The following is a 22,889-nucleotide window of genomic DNA, read 5'->3' on the forward strand; positions in this document are numbered from 1 at the left end:
TCCGGACTCTGCCCACTCTCCAAACAACACCAGACTCCTATCCTCAGGGTCACTCCTGGGTCCTTTTGCCCATCTACAGCTCGCCAACACACCTCTCCCTCCTCATCTGTCCACCATCACAATAGACCTCCACCTCTCCTCCTTCCTCTCCACCTCATCTCTCACACATACCTCTCTCTATTCAAACCTCCATCCCATTCCCCAGCCACTACCCTCCCACAACCTTTTCCCCCCCCCCGCCACCACACCGTGTCCTATCCATACCCATCATATGCTACTACCCACCCCTCCCAGCCTCCTCGAGAGCCCCCAAAACCCCACCCATGAACCTTGCTGCATATTCGCCATTCCCCATGACCTTGAATTCTCTGAAGCCGAACAGTTTGTCCTCAATCAAGGGTTCATGTTCATGTCCTTCTACCCCCACCTTAACCAGGTCCGTGCCCACCACGGGGAACTCCTCTGTTGCCTGCTGCCTCCACCTTCATGCCTCCTTCTTCAATAAAGACTCCCAACCACCCTCCGGGGACCCGCTTTCAACCTCCTTCCTCCTCCTCTTGGACACTCCCTGCCACCCTCTTACCCACCCTGGACCTCTTTGTTGCCAACTACCAACACAACATTGTCACAGGCCAAATGTCAACTCTGATGCCATGTCATACTTCCTTCTTGACTACGACCCCACAAAAACTCATGAAGCTACTGTCTCCCACACTGTCCAGTACCTTATCACTTCCGATGACCTTTCCCCTGCCATCACCAATGCCTACAGCCTTATAGTCCCCCAGCTCTGCACTACCTGATCTCCAAGATCCACAAGCCCAACTACCCCAGCCGACCCATCGTCTCCGTATGCTCCTTGTACCACTGAACTCATCTCTTCCTACCTTGACTCCATTCTCTTCTACCTTGGCCCAGACGCGCCCTACCTACATCAGAACACAAACCAGACCCTACGCCTCTTTGGTAACTTCAAGTTCCCTGGCCCCCAGTTCTTCATCTTTGCTATGGATTTTCAATCCCTATACACATCCATAGCCAACAAGGATGGCCTCCAGGCCCTCAGTTTACTCCTCTCCAACAGACCCATCCAGCTCCCCCCAACCAGTACTATTCTCTGCCTCACTGAACTAGTCCTCGCCCTCAATGAATTTTCCTTTAATTCTTCCCATTTTCTCCAAATCCAGTGGGTTTCCATGGGCACTCACATGACCCCCAACCACACCTGCCTTTTTGTAGGTTATGTCAAATAGTCCCACTTCAGTATGTACACGGGTTCTGATCACTGACTCTTCCGCTGTTACATCAATGACTGCATCGGTGCTGCATCCTGCTCCCTGGCTAAACTGGAGCAGTTCATCAACTTCACTAACATCTCCAACCTGCCCTCAAATTCACTTGGTCTATCTCAGACACCTCCTTCCCTTTTCTTGACCTCTCTGATTCCATTTCTGGCAATAGTTTACAGACTGACATAACCTGCAGATTCTCATAGCTACTTAGACTGCCTTTCTTCCCATCTTCTATCCTGCAAAACCTCCATCCTGTTTTCTCAATTCCTCCATCTCCGTCGTATCTGTTCTGATGAAGAGATATTCCACTCCCAAGCATCCCGGATGTCCGCATGTTCCAAACAATGCACTTTTCTCCCTCTCTGGTTTTCTAGACAGCCCTTCCCTGTCCTCATCCATCCCCCATTCCACTGCTCTTTAACCGCCCCTCTTCCAAACGTTATGAAGGCGGGGTCCCTCTTGTCCTCACCTACCACCCCACCAGCCTCTACATCGAACATATCATCCTCAAACACTTCTGCCAACTCCAATTAGACCCCATCACGCAGAACATCTTCCACTGTCCACTCCTCTCTGCCTTCTGCAAAGACCGTTCCCATCCCTTCTCCTTAGTTCAAGCCACACTCCCCACCAACTGCTCCAGCCCAGTCAGTACCTGTAACTGTAAAATCTGTAGCATCTGTCCACACACCACTTCCATCCCATCCATTCAGGGCCCTAAATAGTCCTTCCAAGTGAGACAGTGCTTCACCTGCATCATCATCAGCCTAGTCTGTTACATCTGGTGGTCCTGATGTGGTTTTCTCTGTTGATGCGACCAAACATAGATGAGGTGACCGTTTCACTAAGCATTTTTGCCTGGACCATAATAGCCAACCTATCATCCCTGTTCTTTCACCCCTCCCCCTCGACATGCCCATTGTTAGCCTCCTCCAGTGTCACAGTGACTCACAATACAAATGTGAAGAACAACACCTTATCTTCTGCCTGGGCACCGTACAGCCTGGAGCACTCAATGTTGAATTCTCTAATTTCAAATAACCTTCCCACCTGTCCCTCGGCTCTCTTTCCAGCCCCACCACCTCCATTCCATTCCACCCTCTGACCCGCTCTTCTAACTACCAACCGGATTCATCCCTCCTTTCAACCAGTGTCCACCTATCATCACTGTTCCGCCTCCACTCCTCTCTTCTCTTAATCTGCAGCTCCCCTTAGCCCGCAGTCCGGAAGAAGGGTAATACCTGAAACATTGACTGCTCCTTTCCTCCAGATGCTACCTGTGTTCTTCTAGCTTCCTGTTTGTCTACCAAAGAGATGCTTTATGTGAGATTTATTGCAACTAGTAAAGTGTGCTAAGTATTAATGAGTTTTATCAATATGAGTAAGGTGTATCAATAGTTTCAAGACAAAGTAAAATAAAGTTAAGGCATAGTAGGGCAGCTGTAGTTGAATGTTCTCTAGTACATGGGAGGTTGTGGTTGCTACTGGTGACCCAGGTAACCATATGCACAGGAAATGCTTCCAACTGCAGAAAAGTGAGTTTCTGATTTTTGTGCTTGACTCTGGCCAGTGGTCGATGTGGTACCATCCATGAGGTAAAATGTTACATTGATAGCATGATTAGAATGTGGTCACACTGGAGGCTAGGTGCAAGGTAGTAAAAACTGAGTGGGTACTGATACACAAGTCCTGGTCATTAATTTCTTTTCCAGGGAGTCAGTTCCATAGAGGAAATATAGTCAGAGATACCACAAGTAGCTCAGCTGTACTGGAGGACTGAGGGGAAGAGCGCAACAGCAATCGTTATAGTGGATCCATTAATTAGGGGAAAACATAGGGGATTCTGTGATTGTAAACATGACTCCAGGTTGCTGTCGTCCCATCCAGACATTAGGACTCAAGATGTTGGAGCAACTGCAGGATGTTATTTTGGGGAGTGTGAATAGGCAGTGGTTGTGGTTCAGGATGCTACCACTGATTTGTGTAGGGAGACAGATGAAATCCTGAAAGCAGATTTCAAGAAGATGGGAAGGACATTGAAAAGTAGATCCTCTAAAGCAATAATCTTAGGATTACATCAGGCTCCACTTGAATTGTGAGCATGGTAGTAGGAGAATTTGAATGATTTTATGATTGGTTGGAGAACTCGTGGAGAGGGAGGGCATCAGATTTTTGAGGCATTGGAACTTATTCTGGAGCAGGTAGGAACTGTGCAAGATACACCTTTTGAAGGATTGGACAAACACCCTCACAGGGAGATTCACAAGCGCTTTTGGGGTGGATCTAAACTCACTTAACAGTGGAATAGGAACCTGACAGAATTGTCAGATTTAAGGGAAGCAAAAATAGTGAATAGAAGTAGAAATGAAAGCAAAAAGTACAAGACAGATGTGGCATAGGCAAGCAGTAGATATGTGTAAAAGGTGTATACACATATATTTGATTTTTGCCACTTTAGAAAACTGGCTAAAGGGTTAACTGGGAACTGAATTTCCAAAGATATTCTTGATTTAGGACAAAGGCAAGAGGGAAAAGGAGTTGGGGTAGCACTGTTAGTAAAGGACAAGATCAATCCAATAGTAAGAAGTGATCTTAGGTTGAAGGATCGGAGCTAAGAAACACCAATGCAAAATCATTGTTAGAAGTTGTTTGCTGGTGACCAAGCTAATTGTAATGTTAGGTACAGTATGTATCAGGGAATTTGAGATGCATGTAACATGGTCAATACAGGAATGATGGTTGACTTTACATTTCTGTACAGATTGTGTTGATCAAATCAGCATTAATGCTGTGCAGGATGAACTCCTGAAATGTGCAGAAGATTGGTCCAGAAACCTATGATGAGGTGCTAACTATGGACTGGGCTGTTGTAGATTTTGTGATATAATGAGAAAGGGCTAATTGTTAACTGAGTTGTAAATAGCTTTTAGGAAATGGTAACTGTAATATGATAGAACATACACACTGTTCATTCTGAAACTAGAACCTGAAGAAAGAAAATTGGGATGATATGAGGAGCAAAATTGACCGAGATAGTTTGGAAAATAGGCAAAGAATTTGATGGTTGCTGAACAGTGTCTACGCTGTGATGAGAATTTTCTTCTTTATGGTATATTCTTCAGCCAGCATAGGAAGCTGTGCTATTGAATATTATAAGGCTGAGTAAAATTGAATCTTGTTTGACAGGGAGCCAAAGATTATATGGGTAGGCAGGAAAATAGAGTTAAGGTCCCAATCTGATTGGCCATGATCTTACCAAATGTTGAAGGAGGGTTGAGGGCAAATAGCCTATTCCTGGTCATAATTTAAATGTTCAAATGAATGTTTGCATTTAATGCTGTAGTTATTGGAAAGAACAATCAGATAGTTTTACGTTAGAGATAATGCAAATTAGAGATAATAATTCCTGAAGAAGGGTCTCGACCCAAAACATCCGCTTTCCTGCTCCTCTGCTGCTTGGCCTGCTGTGTTCATCCAGCTCTACACCTTGTTATCTCAGATTCTCCAGCATCGGCAGTTTCTACTATCTCTGCAACAGTTTTGCATTAGAGTTTACTCGAGTACTTCATTACAGGCACTCCCCAAACAATCCGTTGATCCAATTGTGTGTGCTTATATCGCTCAATATGTAACTATTGACTGTTTACTGCAAGATTGTAATGATAGTGATTTGAACTGGATATTTGTCTTTTGCATTGCCCTGATGTGGCACTTTGTTAACCATTTTGAAAGAGAAATAAGAAAGCAGTTGGAGTCAGATTTGAATTATCTCACTGCACATGCCCATTAAGAATTAACCGTTTGTTCTGTACAACTTGTCTTTGTGTAGTAATTCAACATATTGAATGTTCTGCGCTTCTGCATATCAGCGGAGATTGACTTTCACCTGTGCCACCTGAATTCTGTTTTTGAATCTGGTTAAACCTTGGCCTCAGTTTTCCATTTAAAAATCTATTATTCACTATTTCATTATGTTTTTATATTTCTCTGTCCACAATGTGAGAGGAAGACCATTGACCACTTTGGATTGAGGTGTTTATTGATATCAGAACTAGTTAATAAGTTGTAAATAATTTTAAAACCAGTGTTGTTACCAAGTAATTTTGGCTCAGATCTAATAGGTCACAGGCCAGGATGTAAATTCCAGTCATCATAAGATATGCATTGAATTAAATAAGTTTGGTGATTTGAAAATTGGCAGCAAGAAATTACTGAAACAGCTTTTAATTGCTTCACTAAGGGAGGGGAATCTGCCAGGAGTACCTGCATGTAATGCCTCCATGTAATTCTAGTTCCAAATCATTTCATTTCTTGGGGAACAAAATGCTGTCTCGTACTAGTTTAGAGATTTGTACATCTGCTCAAATACGTTCTTAATGCTGCTTTACAGCACAGCATGCTAATCCTTCATCGATTCAAATCCAGGAGAAGCACCTCCAAATTCTCGTACAGCAGAGCTTTGTGGTAGCCACGAATGTCCTGTTCCCAGACGAATGTGTCTCTAATTTGATAAGGCCGCTGAGCAGTATATCGAGCTTGTACTTCTTATCATTCCCAGTAAACCTGGGTTGCACTTTCTATGGAACAATTCTTACTATGAAGAACCAAATTGCAAAGAGTGAAGGCAGATATTTGCAGTTTCCTGCCTTCCCACTACATCCTCCTTGCCCCAAATTCCCTGCAATCTTGCATGGTGCAGGTGCCTCCTAGGGTGGCCCATTCTCCGTCACCCAGTTGAGGACCTTAAGTGGCCAAATATTGACCATGCAATTCCCACATGGTCTCAATTTTCAGGATGCTGGGTGATGTGCAGGATTAGGGCCAGCCTGCCAGATCAAGCTGCCTGGGGCGTGGATGGGAGGGTAAGGTGGGGAGATTCCCTTGAGGGCTACTTTCTACGTTGGGTACTCCAATATTCAATGCTTCTAGGTGCTCCCATACCCTCTCTGGTCTCTCTAACAAATTCCTCCATGTTCTTCTGGTCCTTACCCCTGCTTCCTGCCATAAGCTCCCATGCCTACCTGTTCCTGAATTCTGTGTCTTAGCACCTAGGCATTACTTGTCGTCCTAGTCCTAGCCAGCAAATCAGATTGGTGGGCAGTACTCTGTGGCAGCACTTCTACCTCAGTGAAGGGTAAAAGCCTCAGCCCCTGCTAAACTGGAGTGGGCTCCTGCAGTTAGTCGGGATGTGTTCCCCTCTGACACCTTAGGTGGTGAGGCAGGAAAGCCCATCATCTGAAAAACCTTGCCCTGGACATTTCTTAAGTGCACCCTCCCTTAATGGCTGATACGAAGCTTAGAGTTGATTTTACAATACTCTTTCCGACTGGTTTGGAGATTTGTGCCTCATCTGCCCAAGTACATTCTCAAAGCTGTTTTACATTATGCTAATACGTCTTTGAATGCCAGGGGAAACAACTCCAAACTCTTGTAAAACAGAGCTTTGTGGTAGCTGTGGAGGTCCTGTTCCCAGATGAATGTGACTGTAATTTGACATGCATGCTGACACGTTCTATATCAAAACTGAAATATTCATTGTTAAATGAAAACGTAGTACAGCAGTAAATGTCTGAAAAAAAGTTTATTCAATTTGTTCACGGTTTATCATGGCCTAATCCTGCACAAGGCTTTGTTTTTAAAAATGGGCTAGAGTTAGCTTTGGAGAAGCTTCTGTAATCTTTTTTCTGAGATAATTGGGACTGCAAATGCTGGAGAATCTGAGATAACAAGGTGTAGAGCTGGATGAACACAGCAGGCCAAGCAGCATCTTAGGAGCAGGAAGGCTGAAGTTTTGGGCCTAGACCCTTTCTCGGAAGGGTCTAGGCCCAAAACAGCCTTCCTGCTCCTAAGATGCTGCTTGGCCTGCTGTGTTCATCCAGCTCCAGACCTTGTTATCTTGTAATCTTTTTCCGCTTTGTATGCTGTTTGCCAGATGCATACAATATAATCCATCATGTCATCCACGCAATACAGTATGGAGCTAGAGGAACACAGCAGGTCCAATAACATCAGAGGAGTAGGAAAGTTGACGTTTCAGGTTTACACCCTTCAGGACTCCGATGAAGGGTGTAAACCTGAAACATCGACTTCCCTGCTCCTCTGATGCTACTTGACCTGCTGTGTTCTTTCAGTTTTACACTGTAGTGACTCCAACTCCAGCATTTGCAGTTCTTGCTATCTCTGAATGCCACAGTCTGATATGTTTTTGGATTTTTGTGCTGCAATGCAAAATCTGTGTCTCCACAATCTCTCGGCATCAGGATAGGGGCTGGAGGTAATTCTTGATTGTTGACTGTCCCTAAATGTTGTTTCATCATGATAAATAAACTATATGGGGAATTTGACACTCCTTTACAATGTCCACTTTGGCTTCTTGACATGGTTTTCCATTTTTTGTATCAATTTTACTTAGTCTCTGGACAGTGCTTTTAACTTTCTTGCATGTTAAACCATGCTGGTTTTATTTGTCCTTTCAAGAAAAATCTCACTGTTCAATAATGGCTTGGCATACCAAATGGTATGATAGCAAATCCCATAGAACTGTGACCATAATAAACCAAAGCGCTCTGCACTGAGAATTCAGGATTATCTGAACTTGTTTAGTGTTGTCACATTACTACAGCAACCAATCAAGGATACACTAACATCAACTAGCCACCAAGAGACATGACCAATTCTCTCTGATCTCAATACACACAGACGAAGAAGGGCACAAATTCTAGTGGGACAACACATCCATAATAGCACAAGCCAGACAGAGACATGCCAGGGAATTCCTGGAGGCCTGGCATTCTAACCGGAATTCGTCAACAAACACATTGAACTGGACCCGATATACAAACCACTGAAAAGTAGAACCAGAAGTAATACCAACCACCCCAGCAAACTGAGGCATATAAGTAACAAGTGGGACAGAATACCGATGCTTCACCGGAGGCACACTTACGATGTTACCTAGCTGGGATTTTGAAACATCTGTGATCAAACTCAGACTCAGCAAGAAAGTTTACAACCTTATTCAGAACCCAAACTAAAAATCTTCTCAAAAACTTTATGTAGTCTCATATATTTGTGCAAATCCTTTTGCATATTTCTGGGAATCCTCATTTAACCCCAATTGCAAATATATATGGCTCATGTCCAGTTTTGTGATGCATAGCCCACTGTCAGCTTTGTGTATAAATTCTCTATGCAAAGGATTGGTGATTTATCTAGCTGCAAAAAGTTGTTAACCATCTGTTTAAAATCCCCAGAAAGGCAAACCAACCCATAAAGCTTCATAATAGATTGGACCAGTACTGCCCATTCCACAAACTGGACTGGATTTGATGATTCCCTTACTTTCCAGCTTTCTGATTTCTGCACCTACTTTTGCCCTGAAGGCAAATGGCACTGGTGGCCTTGCAGAATTGTGGAATTGCTTCCTGGTCAACATGTAATGTGGCCTTGGTTCATAGTGTCACAGAAGTCTGTAGCATGAAAATAGGCCATTTGGTCCATCTTGCCCATGCCATCTTGTTTTCACAATTTAAACTAATCCCACTTACCTGTATTTGGTCCATACCCCTCCGTACCTATTCTGTCCATAGACCAGCCTAAATGTTTCTTAAATATTGAAATTGTACTCACTTCCACCACTACCTCTGGCAGCCTGTTCCAGACACACTGCGTGAAAACATTGCCCCGCAAGACCCTGTCTGTCTGTCTGCACTCTCAATGTAAACCTATGCCTTCTAGATTTTGATACTCCTACTGTGGGGAAAATCCACTGGCTAGCTACCTTATTTATGCCTCTCATGATTTTATAGGCCTCAGTAAGGTCACTCCTTAGTCTCCTACGCTGTAGGGGAAAAAAGGTCTCAGCCCATTCAATCTGTCTTCCTGTCTCAAACCTTCTAGTCCAGGCAGCATCCTACAAATCCTTTCTGTGCTCCTCCAGTTCAGCAACATCCTTTCTATAGTAGGGCAACCAGATCTGCAACTCCTATACTCAATGGTCTGACTGATGAAAGAAAACACAGATCTCTTTGTTCTACAGCACTCCCCAGGGGCCTACTACTGTATGTGTATGTCCTGCCCTGGTTTGACCCACCAAAATGTAACACTTGTGTTTATCTAAATTAAACTGCATCTGCCATTCCTCAGCCCACTGGCCCAGTTGATCAAGATTTTGCTGCATTCTCAGATAACTACCTTCACTGTGCAATATACCAGCAATCTTGGTGTCATCAGCAAACGTAATAACCATACCTCCGAAATTCTCATTCATATAAATGTCAAAAAACAGTGGACCCAGTACCGATCCCCATAGCACATCACTGGTCACAGGCTTCCAGTCTGAAAAACCGCTTTCTATCGCCACACTTTGTCTTCTACCTTCAAGCAAATTTCGTATCCAACTGGCTAATTCTCCCATGAGATTAAGCCTTACTCAACAACCTACCGAGCAATATATTGTCAAGGGCATGGCTCAGGTCCATGTGGACATTGGCTGCTCACCGCTCTCATCTTTTTTTGTTCATCACTTCAAAAAAACTCAATCAGTCAGAACATTATTTTGGTCACAATCTAAATATTGTGTCCTTTGATAGTCCCCAGATCTTCCTGAAAACCTTCTGGGTATTTACTTAGGCCTTCACTCAGGCAGCTGTTTTTTAATTGAAAAATATTGGGCCAATCAAGGTGAATCTTTCTCAATCAATTTTGCCCCATCGTGCCTTTTACTACAATTAGAGATAACTCAACCTGCTGCTTTTTCTAAGAGACCAGAACCTAAGTTGTACCTTAACCTGCTAGGTTCTCGGCCTAGCCGAGGTCTAGCGCAAACTTAAGGGTTGGATTCCAGAGCAAATTTTGTTAAAGGCAGGTTCTGTGATCATTGAAACAGCCATGGCAGTATTGACCTTCATTAGGACTGGGTGGCCATTTAAACAGACATTTATTTTGATTGGTTCTGATTTGGATGCTGCTAAGCAACTTAACTGTTCCAAATATGATGTAGGTGGACTTTACAGGGTGCACACTCTCTTACTCAATATTGGTCGATTGGGATTCTTTTCCTCACTTGAGGCTGCATTCTGGCCACAACTGTAATGGCTTTCTGGCCCAGATCCTGAAAAAAGTTTTAATCGTTTGCCCAAGACTTAGCTTCATTTTGGGATTTTGCTGTGGACTGACCTAGAGTCCCTCTGTTCAGGATATGGGCTGAGTGAGGCTGTGCAATTGCCTTCACCTAAATGGTGTTCTCCAAGCTCAGCTGGATTGGCACCTCAGGGAAAGTTAGTCTCCTAATAACTGAAAAAGCTGGGTGTCCATAAGCTAACAGGAGAATTACTCTTTTTTGTCATCTGCCCCAATGTCATTTACCCAGAGAAAAAAACATGTATTCTTTCCATATACTGGGCCCAGTTTTCGGCAGGATTGAACAAGTCAGGTTTCCCAAACAACAGCATGATGGCAGAAATGTTGACCCCAACTCAAAGATGACTACTGCAAGCAAATTTCTTCCAGAGCATGCTTTACTGTCATTGAAACTGAAATAACTCCACAGCAGCTCCCATCAAACCACCTTTTATTTACATGTGTATAGTACATCCAGCTTGCTCAGAGCTTCTAGAATGAACAGAACCCCTGACGCTCCTGTTTATATCTGTCAGCCGGGACTCGCTGATTGGACCAGGTTAATGACCCCAACCAGGGAATTCCTATTCTATGAGGTCCACCTGGCTGGCCTTGTTATAATCACTATGGGTGAATTGCTGCAGTCTCTCTGGTGTAGGATTTGTCAACTTTATATATCTTTTTCATCAGACATAACTAGATATTTTGAGGTCCATCTATTTTGATTCATATAGAAAAGGCTTTGTTTGTCATTAGAAACAAGAACAAGTCTGGGCATGCTGTTGTAGGTGCAGCAGAGTATCACACAGTTAAAGCTGAGTGCTTACTGGTTCTTTCTCATATTGGTTAATGTCACCACGAGCACCCGTTGTAAGGAACTGTTTTGATTTGTGATGTTTGCTTTTGAAGCCATCGTATTTATGATTAATCAAAAAACTCTCATTTACATGTAGGTCGATTGCAAATGGGGTTAGGTCTTTAATTAGGCATATGAAAACGTTTACTTTACAAAATTGTTAACAGCCTTGGATACAGCAAAGGCTATAGCCTCTAACAAAACCCTGGCTATAGTGCTGTTGTTTTCTGCTTCAAAAGTAGCTGTGCTCCTAGCCAAGCTTTTTAATACTGCTGCAACACCAGCACCCACCCACAGAATGAAAAGTTTCCCCCTGTGCTGGGGAAACAGGAGCCATCCTATTGCACTGGTTTTTTATTTAAATCAGACTGATTTTGCAGTCTGGCGAATCTGCAACAAAGGCCTACGGATAATGCTTTAAAGTAAAAATCAGGTGGACAGTGTTAAGTGCAAAGAGAAACGGAAAGCTAAAGACAATATTTGAGACACCAAACAATGTAATAAATTAAGTGAAGACAAGCAAAATGAGAAACGAAGAGAGGAGGATTTAATGACCACAGAGCATCAATACCCAAAATCCATGCAAACAGTAACAGCAAAAATAAGTACAGGCTCTTTTTGTTTTATTCATTCATAGGATATGGGAATCATTCACTGAGCTAGCATTTATTGTTCTTCCCTAGTTGGCCAGAGGGCAGTTAAGAGTCAACAATATTGTGTGTCGTTACATGTAGGTCACATGTAAGGACAGCAATTGCTTTTCTTAAAGGACATTAATGAACCATTTGGATTTTTCTGACAATCAGCAACTGTTTCATGGTCATCATTAAATTTTTAATTCTAGATTTTTAAATTTTTATATTAATGCGCAAAGTATTCATAGTTTAAGTAGATGAACTAGTGGCACACAGAGGTAAATGGTTGCAATCTGTTTGCTATTACTGATGTATGGTAGGTGATCAAGATATGGAAATGGATATTCCCAGGTTGTACAACAATTTGATAAGATAGACAGTTTCGAAAAAGAGGAGAGGTGGTCATAAGAATAAAACAAGACACACGGAAAAGAATTTTGCTTGAGAAGATAAGGAAGTAAAAATCAGTAGGAGTGGAGATTAGGAATAACAAGAGTCAGAAAACACTGGTAGTTTATTGGGCCTCTAACTGCAGTCATCTGCTGGACAGAACAAAGCATTAAATAATTGGAGTTTGTAAACACAGTGTAATAATACATCAATGGCAGCCTATCTGTTGCACTCGCTAGATGGCCTCGATATGAATGCTTGTTTGAGCTCCAACTCTCAAAGATGGTTCATCTCAGCAGTGGTCTGTTTGCAAAGGCTGAACTTGAATATTAGCCCTATTTGATAGCATTTTATAATCTACTAAAGATGTCCATATTTCTTTTTTTTGATGTTTTGATTTGAACAAGATTTAAAAATTGTGAAGCAGGGAAAAGGCTTCTGTATTTAAACTTTGACACATGATTGTATGAACAGCAGTTTTATTTACACAGATTTTTGAGTATGTTTTTATTTCATGAGAGGCACAGAGGCAAGGATATGGTGTGTAAAACTTGAGGGAGTGAGGGGCTAAACAGCTTTGTTAAAACTGGGCCAACCTAGCAGGGGAAGGCAAAAGGGATGAAGTAGCAGTAGGGGACAGCATTGTTAGGGAGGATAACACCGTTCTCTGTAGCAAAGTGTAAGAGTCCAGATGCTAAATTGTGTGTTCATTGCTGGGGTTCAGGACATCTGATCTGAGCTGGGGAAGAACCTGCATTAGGAAGGAGAGGATCCAGTGGTTGTGTTTCAAGTAAACACCTGGTTAACTCATTGGGCTGGACTGCGGTATGCAATGAAGATTGATGCTGACTGGGTGGGTTCAATCCCACACCAGCTGATCTCCCCTTGCCTGAGGTCTGGTGACCCTCCAGTTAAAACACTATCAGTTGTCTCTGTCGTATGAGAGAGCAGCATTGTGGTCTGATAAGATTACGGTGACTTTACTTGAACACCAATGACACAGGTAGAACAAGGAAAGAGGCTCTGTATAGACAACATGACGAGCTAGGCATCAAATTTAAGAAGCAGAACCTCAAAGATGTTAATGTTTGAATTATTACCTGAGCCACGTGAAATTGGTATAAGGTGAACAAGATTAACAACCCTAATCAGGAACTTCTATTCTACAAGGTCCACCTGCTGACCTCATTACAATTGCTGCAATTCCCACAAGTAGGGGAAAATAGGATTGGAGTGAAGGAGTAACCTTTTAGAACTGAGATAAGGAGGAGTTTCTTCAGCCAAATATTGGTTAAACTGTGAATCTCGGCTGTGGAGGCCAAGTTATTGAGTGTATTTAAGATGGAGGTAGATAGGCTCATGATTAGTAACAGGATCAGGCTGTAGGGAGTAGACAGGGGAATGTGACATGTTTCTCAATCATATCAGCCATGATTGAATGGCAGAGCAGACTTGATGGGCCAAACGGCCTAATTCTGGTCCTATATCTTATAGTCCTATGATCATATGACTGCTTCTCGGGGATGTACTCTTGCTATCTTAGCACTTCATCTCATAATGTCTACCTGCTCGCTCAGAATATCCCTGCCTTGCCTTGCTTTGCCTTGTCAATAATGCAAAAACCGAGAAAGGGAAGCTTGCCTTGCATTTAAGCAGACCTCAGCCAAGGGGGTGCACATCTTGCTGTATGGCAGCATGTTATGTTGAGGAAAGTTGACCCTCCTCAGCTTGAACTTCCAGTGATTTGGGGTGGTGGGTGGTGGGAAATGCCATGCAAGGTGGAGGTGAAAATATGATTGCATTGAAACATAAAAGATTCTGTAGGGTGTTTGTAGATGCTAAGAGGATTCCCTCCCATCCCTGGCAAGGGAAATATAGAACAAGGGACACAATCTCGGGATAAGGGGGAGTTCATTTAGAACTGAGATGAGCGTAACCTTCTTCACTTAAAGGAATTCTCTAGCCCCACAGGGTTGTGATTGCTCCATTGTTAAATATCTGTACTTTCCCAAACAAAAGTAACAAATTTCTATCTACCTTTTAAAGCTGGGATCAACAAATTTTAGGTTTCTTGGGGAATTGAAGGATATGGAAGGTGCGTTGAAAAGTGGACTTGTTGTAGAATATCACCCATGATCATAGTGAATGGCAGACCTGCTCATAGTTCGTTTTGCTTTTGAGGAATGAGGATAGCAGAACACTACCACCAACTATCGGTTCCCCTCTAAGTCAGACACAATCCTGATGTGGATCCATATCTTTGTTACTTGCTCATCAAAATTCTGGCATTCCCTCCCTAACGACTGTGGATGGACCCATATTCCGCTGATTGCAGTTGTTCAAAATGATGGCTCAGTACCACTTTCCAACTATACTCACATCTTGTGAAAGAATTTAAAGAACCCTCAAATCTCCATCTGTGTGCCCCTACCACTTATCCTTATAATAATTTGCAATTTGATACTGGCCCCCTCAAAGTCACTCATACAAAGTGCCCTGCTTCCTTTGAATAAATACATACCATTACAATATCTTATAGATCTGTTCCTTCCTCCATACAGAGCACAAGGGAGAGGGATAGAATCAGAGGTGGTCCTCCACAGATGTCCAAACTAACATCAAGCATTGGTGATGAGTGGAATTTTGACATTCCTGGCGATCTGAGGTGGGTCCTCTGAGGTACCTGGTGACAGAGTATGTGGCTCACAAATCTTGGAATAGAAGTCATGCTGATCTGATTTCAACAGTGTGTGAAATATACAATGTTCTTACCTCTTCTCACTTGTTGAAAACCTCCTGTCCCCACTTCCTCCCCTTCCAACCAGTAAGAAGTCCACATACTGCTGTGAACCCCAATGGCAGTGCCTTCCTATGCACAGAAGTGATCTGACCCACGATTTTGATTCAGTGATTTGAAAGTAACAAAAGGTATAGTTCCAGGTCAGGATTGTGTCTAACCTAGAGAAGAACTTGCAGGTGGTGATGTTCCCATGCATCTTTCGAAAGGATCTTTCCGTGATCCAATTCCAGATCATATGTTAAGAATATCTCAACCATCAAAGCAGGGCTGTGAGCAGTCTATCTGCACCTTTGCACAAGCTGACGTGTTGCATCATGCAAGAACAACAGGAAAAGAAAGCAGGAAACTTTTGTACATGCAGAATGTTGTGTGCGTGGCTCTATGAGAAAATGTTGTTTTGAATGTTTTTGCGATTTGATGCCTCTCCTGGTTTTTAGTAGAGCCATATGAAATGTATTAGTTTCCATTACTTTCCTGTCTTGCACATCTTGGCTGTTGAATGATGAATCAGTTATAAACTTCTAACTTACTTGATATTGAATGGCAAGACATGAATTAATGGGAACTTGTAGGGGTATATGGATAGTCGTTAGGCAATTGATTGTTCACAGGACTGTTTTAAGTCAGTATTCGAGTAGTTGGGCTTTGTGGGCTCTGATTCTATGGATCTCATCAGTCAATTTGAAGTAGCTATCATTGTTTCCCAGCACCACTCCTTAAGTGTACAACTGGGTTTAAACAAGTCAGAGAACTTTTTTTTGCCAAAGGACAAAAACATTATGGCAACTACTGTATTGCAAATTTCACTGCATATTTTGCCCAGTTTAGATTACCATATGCACATAAATCAGCAGAAGGAATCTAAAATCAATAAAAAAATGAGAGATAGGAAGAACTGGAGTCAGAGACAACACAGCGTGGAGCTGCAGGAACACAGCAGGCCAGGCGGCATCAGAGGAGCAGGAAAGTTGATATTTTGAGTTGGGACCCTTCTTCATAAAGAATAATCTCAGTTTAACAAAATGTGCCATTCTGATTCTGAATGATATTGTTTCTTCATAAGAACTCCACAGCAGTTACAAGGATTTGAGTACACATTTGCCATTGAATCTCTGTGTGATTGTAATTTTAGATATGCATTCAAGTGACTGTCCTTTTTGTTAAGGCACACTGGTGGTCCATCAGCATGTGTGTGCAATTGATAATGCCCTGCCCCTGTGGGAAGTTGGCCAGAGCTGAAAACTTAAGTATCTGCTTATACTGAGTGGTGTTTTCACAGATATTTGTCAGGTACCCGTTGGCTGTGCCAAAAAGCCATCACTGATCAGAAATCCTATGCATTTATGGCCAATTGACTGGAAAGTCCTGAATGTCTGTGCCATATCTCTGGAAGGATCTACAGGCAAAGGAAATTGAGGAGAATAATCATCTTAGAAACTAGTGGTAACCACTGGCTGGCTGGTGCATCAGGGTGAAGGCTTTCTTCTCAGAGGCAGCAAATGTCTGAGCTGTTTAAAGTGTTGCTATTCTGGCGTGTCAAGGAGACTCCGTACATACATGTACAATCGGTGGCATGGGTATTCCTTTTGCTGCTTGCTTCATCTGCCTACTCTGCAATTTCTGCTGGTGATCTTACTTTAGTCTGAATTCCAATTTCAGGCAGTTAAGACATTCCCCTTAATGTGACTTGAAAAGCTTTCAAAATGTTGAAGCCAAACTCTCAGCAACTGTAAATCCGTTCCTATCCGGAGAACAGCGAACAGTAAATACTAAGCATTTATTGCTGTATTTTCATGCATTTCAAACAGCTCTCAAGTGGTCATTATGTTTTCTCCTACTTTGATTTTCTGGAGCCGAGGGAAACCTATCTGTCTGATTTTGAATTTAAAACTGTGTTGAAATACCACTCCAACTGAGCTGTGTTTTATTGGAGCAGACAGGAGAAAATGGTGAGTATTTAATGTGGTATATGATGCAGTTTGCTACAGTATATACTGGCTGCTGTTGAAGCTGCCACTCTACAATGAGGACAAGCCCACGATGTACTGTGACTGCTGCAATATCCAATGCTCGACCTTTTTGGCAAAAATATGCCAAAACATGGTTGCAATGTGGCATTCTAGATAAAGCTGCAAAATTATAAGCAGGATAGATAAAGCACTTATTTTTCAAACTAAGAATGAAAAATTAATATCTTTGAAGAAACCTTACAGAAACAACTGTGCAGGAATACGTCTCAGCCTTCTTGCCGGTGAGCATGGGAAGTTGGTAGAAAAGTGGTAACTTTATTAAACTAACCTTGGTCTGTGGATTATTAATGCTTTGAGCACATTAATTCAAATCCAACCATGGCATTCTGTGGAATTTGGATTAAGTTATCTGGAATTGAAAGCTTACTCCAGTAATGGTGAACATGAGACTGCTGTTAATTGTTGTAGAAACTCATCTAGTTCATATCTTGCTTTAGAGAAGAAAACCTGTCATCATTACCTTGTCAGGCCTAAATGTGATTTCAAATTCACAGTACTGTTAGGTCTAAACTACCATCTGAAAATAACTTAGTCAGTCAGTTTAAGCATAATTAGGAATGGGCAACAAATGCCGGTCTTGCCAGTGATGCAGATGCAGTTAGTAAAACTGGAAAACACATTAACTGAAGATCCTTTGTGATAACATTTGTTCGAAAAGAATTCTACCAATTTTACCTGGCTACCGATGAACTAATGATCTCTCTAGAATGGGGTACAGAAAATCACTTGTATCAAAAATAAATTATCATTATTTTATTCTTACTAATTTTGCTTGTTATCATTGTAGGCACTAAACATAGTACCAGGTGAATACTGTACTAAATATGCTGAACTTCATCAGCTGGTAAAACATTTAGTGTTTTAAAATATCAGTAAAGCTTTTTTGTGATGCTGATTTGTGATAATGTTTCATATTTGTTTTCTTATTTTTTTTCCAGTCTCTTGATTCAACAAGTCTGGTGGTTATTATGTTGTACGATTACCAAGATCGTAAATTCCAACCAAGAAGCATTTCAGAAGCAGAACAGGATGTAATACCAGAAGTTAGAAAAGTAGAAAAAAGCCTTTACAGGTATGTAAAGTGAAAATTGCTGAAATATTTAACAGAATTTTGGTAATCAAGTTATTAAATTTATGTTTTAGATTTATAACAGGAGAATGTCGGTCCATGGATAAGTAATACTAATGCTGGATACCTCTGGTCTCATTTCATTATTGCATAAAAAGGAATAGTTTTAAATCATCATCTTTTTGAGGAATTACTGAAAACTTTAAATTCCCTTCACCTGTTTTGGATGCATGACATTGACATGACATAGGAAATTTAAGGCTAGAGGAAACTGTCTAGACATTCTTGCAATTCCATTAGCTTTTGACTAACTGTGCTGGCAAACATGATCCAAGGTGAGTGATAATGGGAGCTGCAGATGCTGGAGAATCCGAGGTAACAAAGTGTGGAGCTGGATGAACACAGCAGGCCAAGCAGCATCTCAGGAGCACAAAAGCTGACGTTTTGGGCCTAGACCCTTCATCAGAGAGGGGGATGGGGAGAGGGAACTGGAATAAATGGGGAGAGGGAACTGGAATAAATAGGGAGAGAGGGGGAGGTGGACCGAAGATGGAGAGAAAAGAAGATAGGTGGAGAGGAGAGTATAGGTGAGGAGGTAGGGAGGGGATAGGTCAGTCCAGGGAAGACAGACAGGTCAACGAGGCGGGATGAGGTGGTAGGTGGGAAATGGAGGTGCGGCTTGAGGTGGGAGGAAGGGATGGGTGAGAGGAAGAACAGGTTAGGGAAACAGAGACAGGTTGGGCTGGTTTTGGGATGCAGTGGGGGGAGGGGACGAGCTGGGCTGGTTTTGGGATGCAGTAGGGGAAGAGGAGATTTTGAAGCTTGTGAAGTCCACATTGCAACTCATATTCCGCTTGGGAACCCTGCAGCCCAATGGTATCAATGTGGTCTTCACAAGCTTCAAAATTTCCCCTTCCCCCACTGCATCCCAAAACCAGCCCAGTTCTTCCCCATCCGCACTGCGTCCTAAAACCAGCCCAGCCTGTCTCTGCCTCCCTAACCTGTTCTTCCTCTCACCCATCCCTTCCTCCCACCTCAAGCTGCACCTCCATTTCCTACCTACTGCCTCCTTGACCTGTCTGTCTTCCCTGGACTGACCTATCGCCTCCCTACCTCCCCACCTATACTCCCTCCACCTATCTTCTTTTCTCTCCATCTTCGGTCCGCGTACCCCTCTCTCCCTATTTATTCCAGTTCCCTCTCCCCATCCCCCTCTCTGATGAAGGGTCTCGGCCCGAAACGTCAGCTTTTGTGCTCCTGAGATGCTGCTGGACCTGCTGTGTTCATCCAGCTCCACACTTTGTTATCTATGATCCAAGGTGAAATGCCCTGGGTATTCGAATTTTCATTCTGGAGGAAGGGTATAATGGGAGTTGAACCTCTTGACCCTGGAAAGAGTACTGACAGCTGTGAAATCAAGTCATTGGAAATGCTTGTCTTGGTGCTCTGGGACTTTGTCCCAGCCACAACAAAATAAGAAACAAAAAACAGTTTTCAGCCCAGACAATCACCATACCTCACCCCTCTTAATGTGTGCTGCATCATGCTTGCCGCCAATTCACCCTGGTTCCTTAGATGCTCCATTCTAATCATTGCCCCTCTACCCACTACATGGTCCTGTATAGACCATATGCCAAGCTAGTGCTCACTGATGCCAAAATGCCCTGCTATCACCACATCTTGGCCTTGCTTCCTCCGTGCCAATATTTCCATTATCAATGGACAGATCTTGAAACCCATGCAGAGGTGAAGTGAGATGAAGTTCTAAGTGTTTTATGTATAAAAAAAGCACTTCCATTTCGAAAAATTTCATCCACTACCATAACTTCCTTCAACTATTTAATTCCTTCTTAAAACAAGCTTCAAATTCTTTGGTCCACTTCAAAGACGTTATGAGCACTGGAAAAAATCACTGACAGACTGTGACAACGATTGTTTGTTTGTAAAATGTAGTTCAAATTGTTCACTAATTGCTCTTGGGATTATGCCAACGGACAGAGTGAAATAGCAAGCACTGATGTTTTTTACAACATGGACAGTATTTTTCAAACATTACTAATGTCAGGCCAATTAAATTCCTTGACAGCTTAATAAGTGCTCTTGACATCATCCTTGACCACTTTCTTGTCCAGCTTCCTTGACAATGCAACAGCACACTCAACAGTTCTAATGAATTTATCCAATTTTTACTCTGATTCATTCCTATTTCTAAAAGTTCTAAAGCACAACATACTTTTCCTAAAGGTTTCCACAGACCTCTTCAAAAGGATATGCAGTTTCTCCAAAAGGGTACCGTATCTTTCAAAAGAACTCTGGCATCTTTAAACCTTTACTTCATGGGTCTAAAATGGATCAAGATCCAAGTTTGTTTTGGAAATTCCACTAGGTGGATCTGACTAAAGAACACATTGCTTTCACACTTACAACTGCCTACGTGATCCATGTACCTGAAAATTAGAGCTATCAGTTTGCAGGCCATTATTTTGATGTCTGCTTAGAAATGGCCAGCGTTACTGAAATGTTCCAGGTTAATTTTATAAGACAAAGCATAGAATGGTGAGCTAGAGGTGAGAATTTACTATCCACAGGATGACCATCTTTATTTAAATATTTCATATGGTAAGTTATTCTTTATAAAATATCATTTAAAATAATCATGTTGCTTATTGCACTGAGTATGTTTTAGGGCTGTGGGGTCAGGCTACCGATAGCAAATACAGCACCAGATATCTTTCACTTTCATATTTAATCTGATAAGTTGATTTTGTGAAGGACGATATTGCTATCTTGATTTTTGTTACATTGTTTTGAAAAGTATTATTTAAATTCCTTAGGTTATGTTCTTAGAGTTGCATTGTATGCGATAGTGGTATGGGTACAGTAATGCTGTGCTTAACTTGGAATGACTTCAAACTGCATGGCCACAAAAGCAAATATAGTTCAATCTTTAAATAAGGAAAAAGAATTCTGTAGTAGCTGTGTTGCTTTATGACTTTAATTGTGATATTTAAACACTTTCTTGTTTGATACTGCTTTTGCACCTTAAAGGGAGAAAATTGCTTAATAATGTAAAGTATACAAATGCTTTTGGACATTCTCCAGTCTGTTAGCTGGGAATGCACTAATGGCCCAGAAGTTCTGATCAGGGTCCCAAAACCTATTTTCAAACCTGCCTGGGTTAAATATTATGTATTTAACCTCTAACTGTCTTCTGTATTAAAGATGCCTGGACAGAAGCCCCCTGTTATAAACCTATACCACTGTCGCATACAATGCAACTCTAAGAACATAACCTAAGGAATTTAAATAATACTTTTCAAAACAATGTAACAAAAATCAAGATAGCAATATCATCCTTCAGGTAGATACCATTGTTACAACTGTACTGGAACAGCTTGGCTAAGGGAGCAGCAAGTTCTGGAACATAAGTCTTCAGTATTACTGCTGGAATTTGTCAGGACCTGTAGACTTTTCAGTATCCAGTGCCTCCAACCATTTCTTGATATCATGGGGAGTGAATTGAATTGGCTGAAGACTGGTATCTGTAATACTGAGGGCCACTGGAGGAGGCTAAGATGGATCACCTCCCCAACACTTCTGGCTGAAGATTGCTGTGAAAGCTGCAGCGTTATCTTTTGCGCTGATGTGCTGGGCTCTTCCATCATTGAGGATGGGGATATTTGTGGAGCCTCTTCTTCCAGTGAGTTATTTAATTGTCCACCACCATTCACGACTGGATGTGGCAGGGCTGCAGTGCTTGGATTTGGTCTGTTGATTGTGGGATCACTTAGCTCTGTCTATCACTTTCTGCTTTCGCTGTTTGTCGTGCAAGTAGTCCTGTTTGGTGGCTTCACCAGGTTGATATCTCGTCTTCAGGTATGCCTGGTGCTGCCCCTGGCATGCCCTCTTGCACTCTTCATTGAAGCACAATCCTCGAATCCAGTAGCTGGCAAGATCATCATTTAAACTATGCCCCATAATAAGGCCATAAGACATAAGAGCAGTTTGGACCATTCGGCCCATTGGTCTGTTCTGACATTTGATCATGCTTGATAGGTTTCTCAATCCCATTCTCCTGCCTTCTGTCCATTGTCTTTAATCCCTTTACTAATCAAGAATTTGTCTCTTTCTGTCTTAAATACACTCAATAACTTGGGCTCCACTGTCCCCTCTTAAGCACTGTTCTATGTTTTGAAGTTTAAAAACCCAGTAGACCCTTAAAAGCTACTGTGTAAGGGTAATGTGAGGTTGGTGAAGGACTAGGGTGGGAGTTAGGTAGGGGGTGAAGAGAGGTGCAGGCCAAGTGTGTGGGTAGAAGTTGTTGAATCGAATCTTGGGAGTGAGGGAGGACAGGTTGGATTTCAGTGGAGGGGGCATCCACTCAGATAGGGAGTGTATGAGTTAGGTTGTTGTTTGATTGGATCTTGGACTGGCTCGGGCCATATGGATGGGAATGCCAGATCTGGTGGTGTTGCCAATTCCAGTGGGGTCAGGTTACACATGTGGGCTATAGTGGTCAGGTCTGCGGGAGATAGACTTGTCAGATTTGGTTGTATTAAGAGTCAGGGTTTGTATGCGGGATGGGTTAGTGGCCAGTCAGATTTCAGTTTAATAACACTCACGATTTTGATTAGATATTTAATCCTCTAAATCTTCCCAGGTAACTACTGAGCTTAAGTGAGTCTGAATTCTCCAAC

The 22,889-nt window shown here is 42.3% G+C and overlaps 1 protein-coding gene across 3 annotated transcripts in view; it reads left to right on the forward strand.

The window, feature by feature from the left end:
* The window catches only part of LOC125461163 (putative methyltransferase NSUN7), a 115,404-nt gene that overhangs the window by 25,784 nt on the left and 66,731 nt on the right, over window positions 1-22,889 (forward strand). For 2 of the 3 annotated variants that reach the window (XM_048549755.2, XM_048549672.2), the window contains exon 4: window positions 18,062-18,195. In XM_048549755.2, coding sequence (XP_048405712.1) covers window positions 18,062-18,195 — 134 coding nt within the window. Of the gene's footprint in view, window positions 1-14,854; window positions 14,959-18,061; window positions 18,196-22,889 lie in introns of those variants that run through there. The other variant, XM_048549835.2, reaches the window with a different exon arrangement.

Source organism: Stegostoma tigrinum, chromosome 1 (assembly GCF_030684315.1).
Source record: "Stegostoma tigrinum isolate sSteTig4 chromosome 1, sSteTig4.hap1, whole genome shotgun sequence".
NCBI classification, from domain to species: domain Eukaryota; kingdom Metazoa; phylum Chordata; class Chondrichthyes; order Orectolobiformes; family Stegostomatidae; genus Stegostoma; species Stegostoma tigrinum.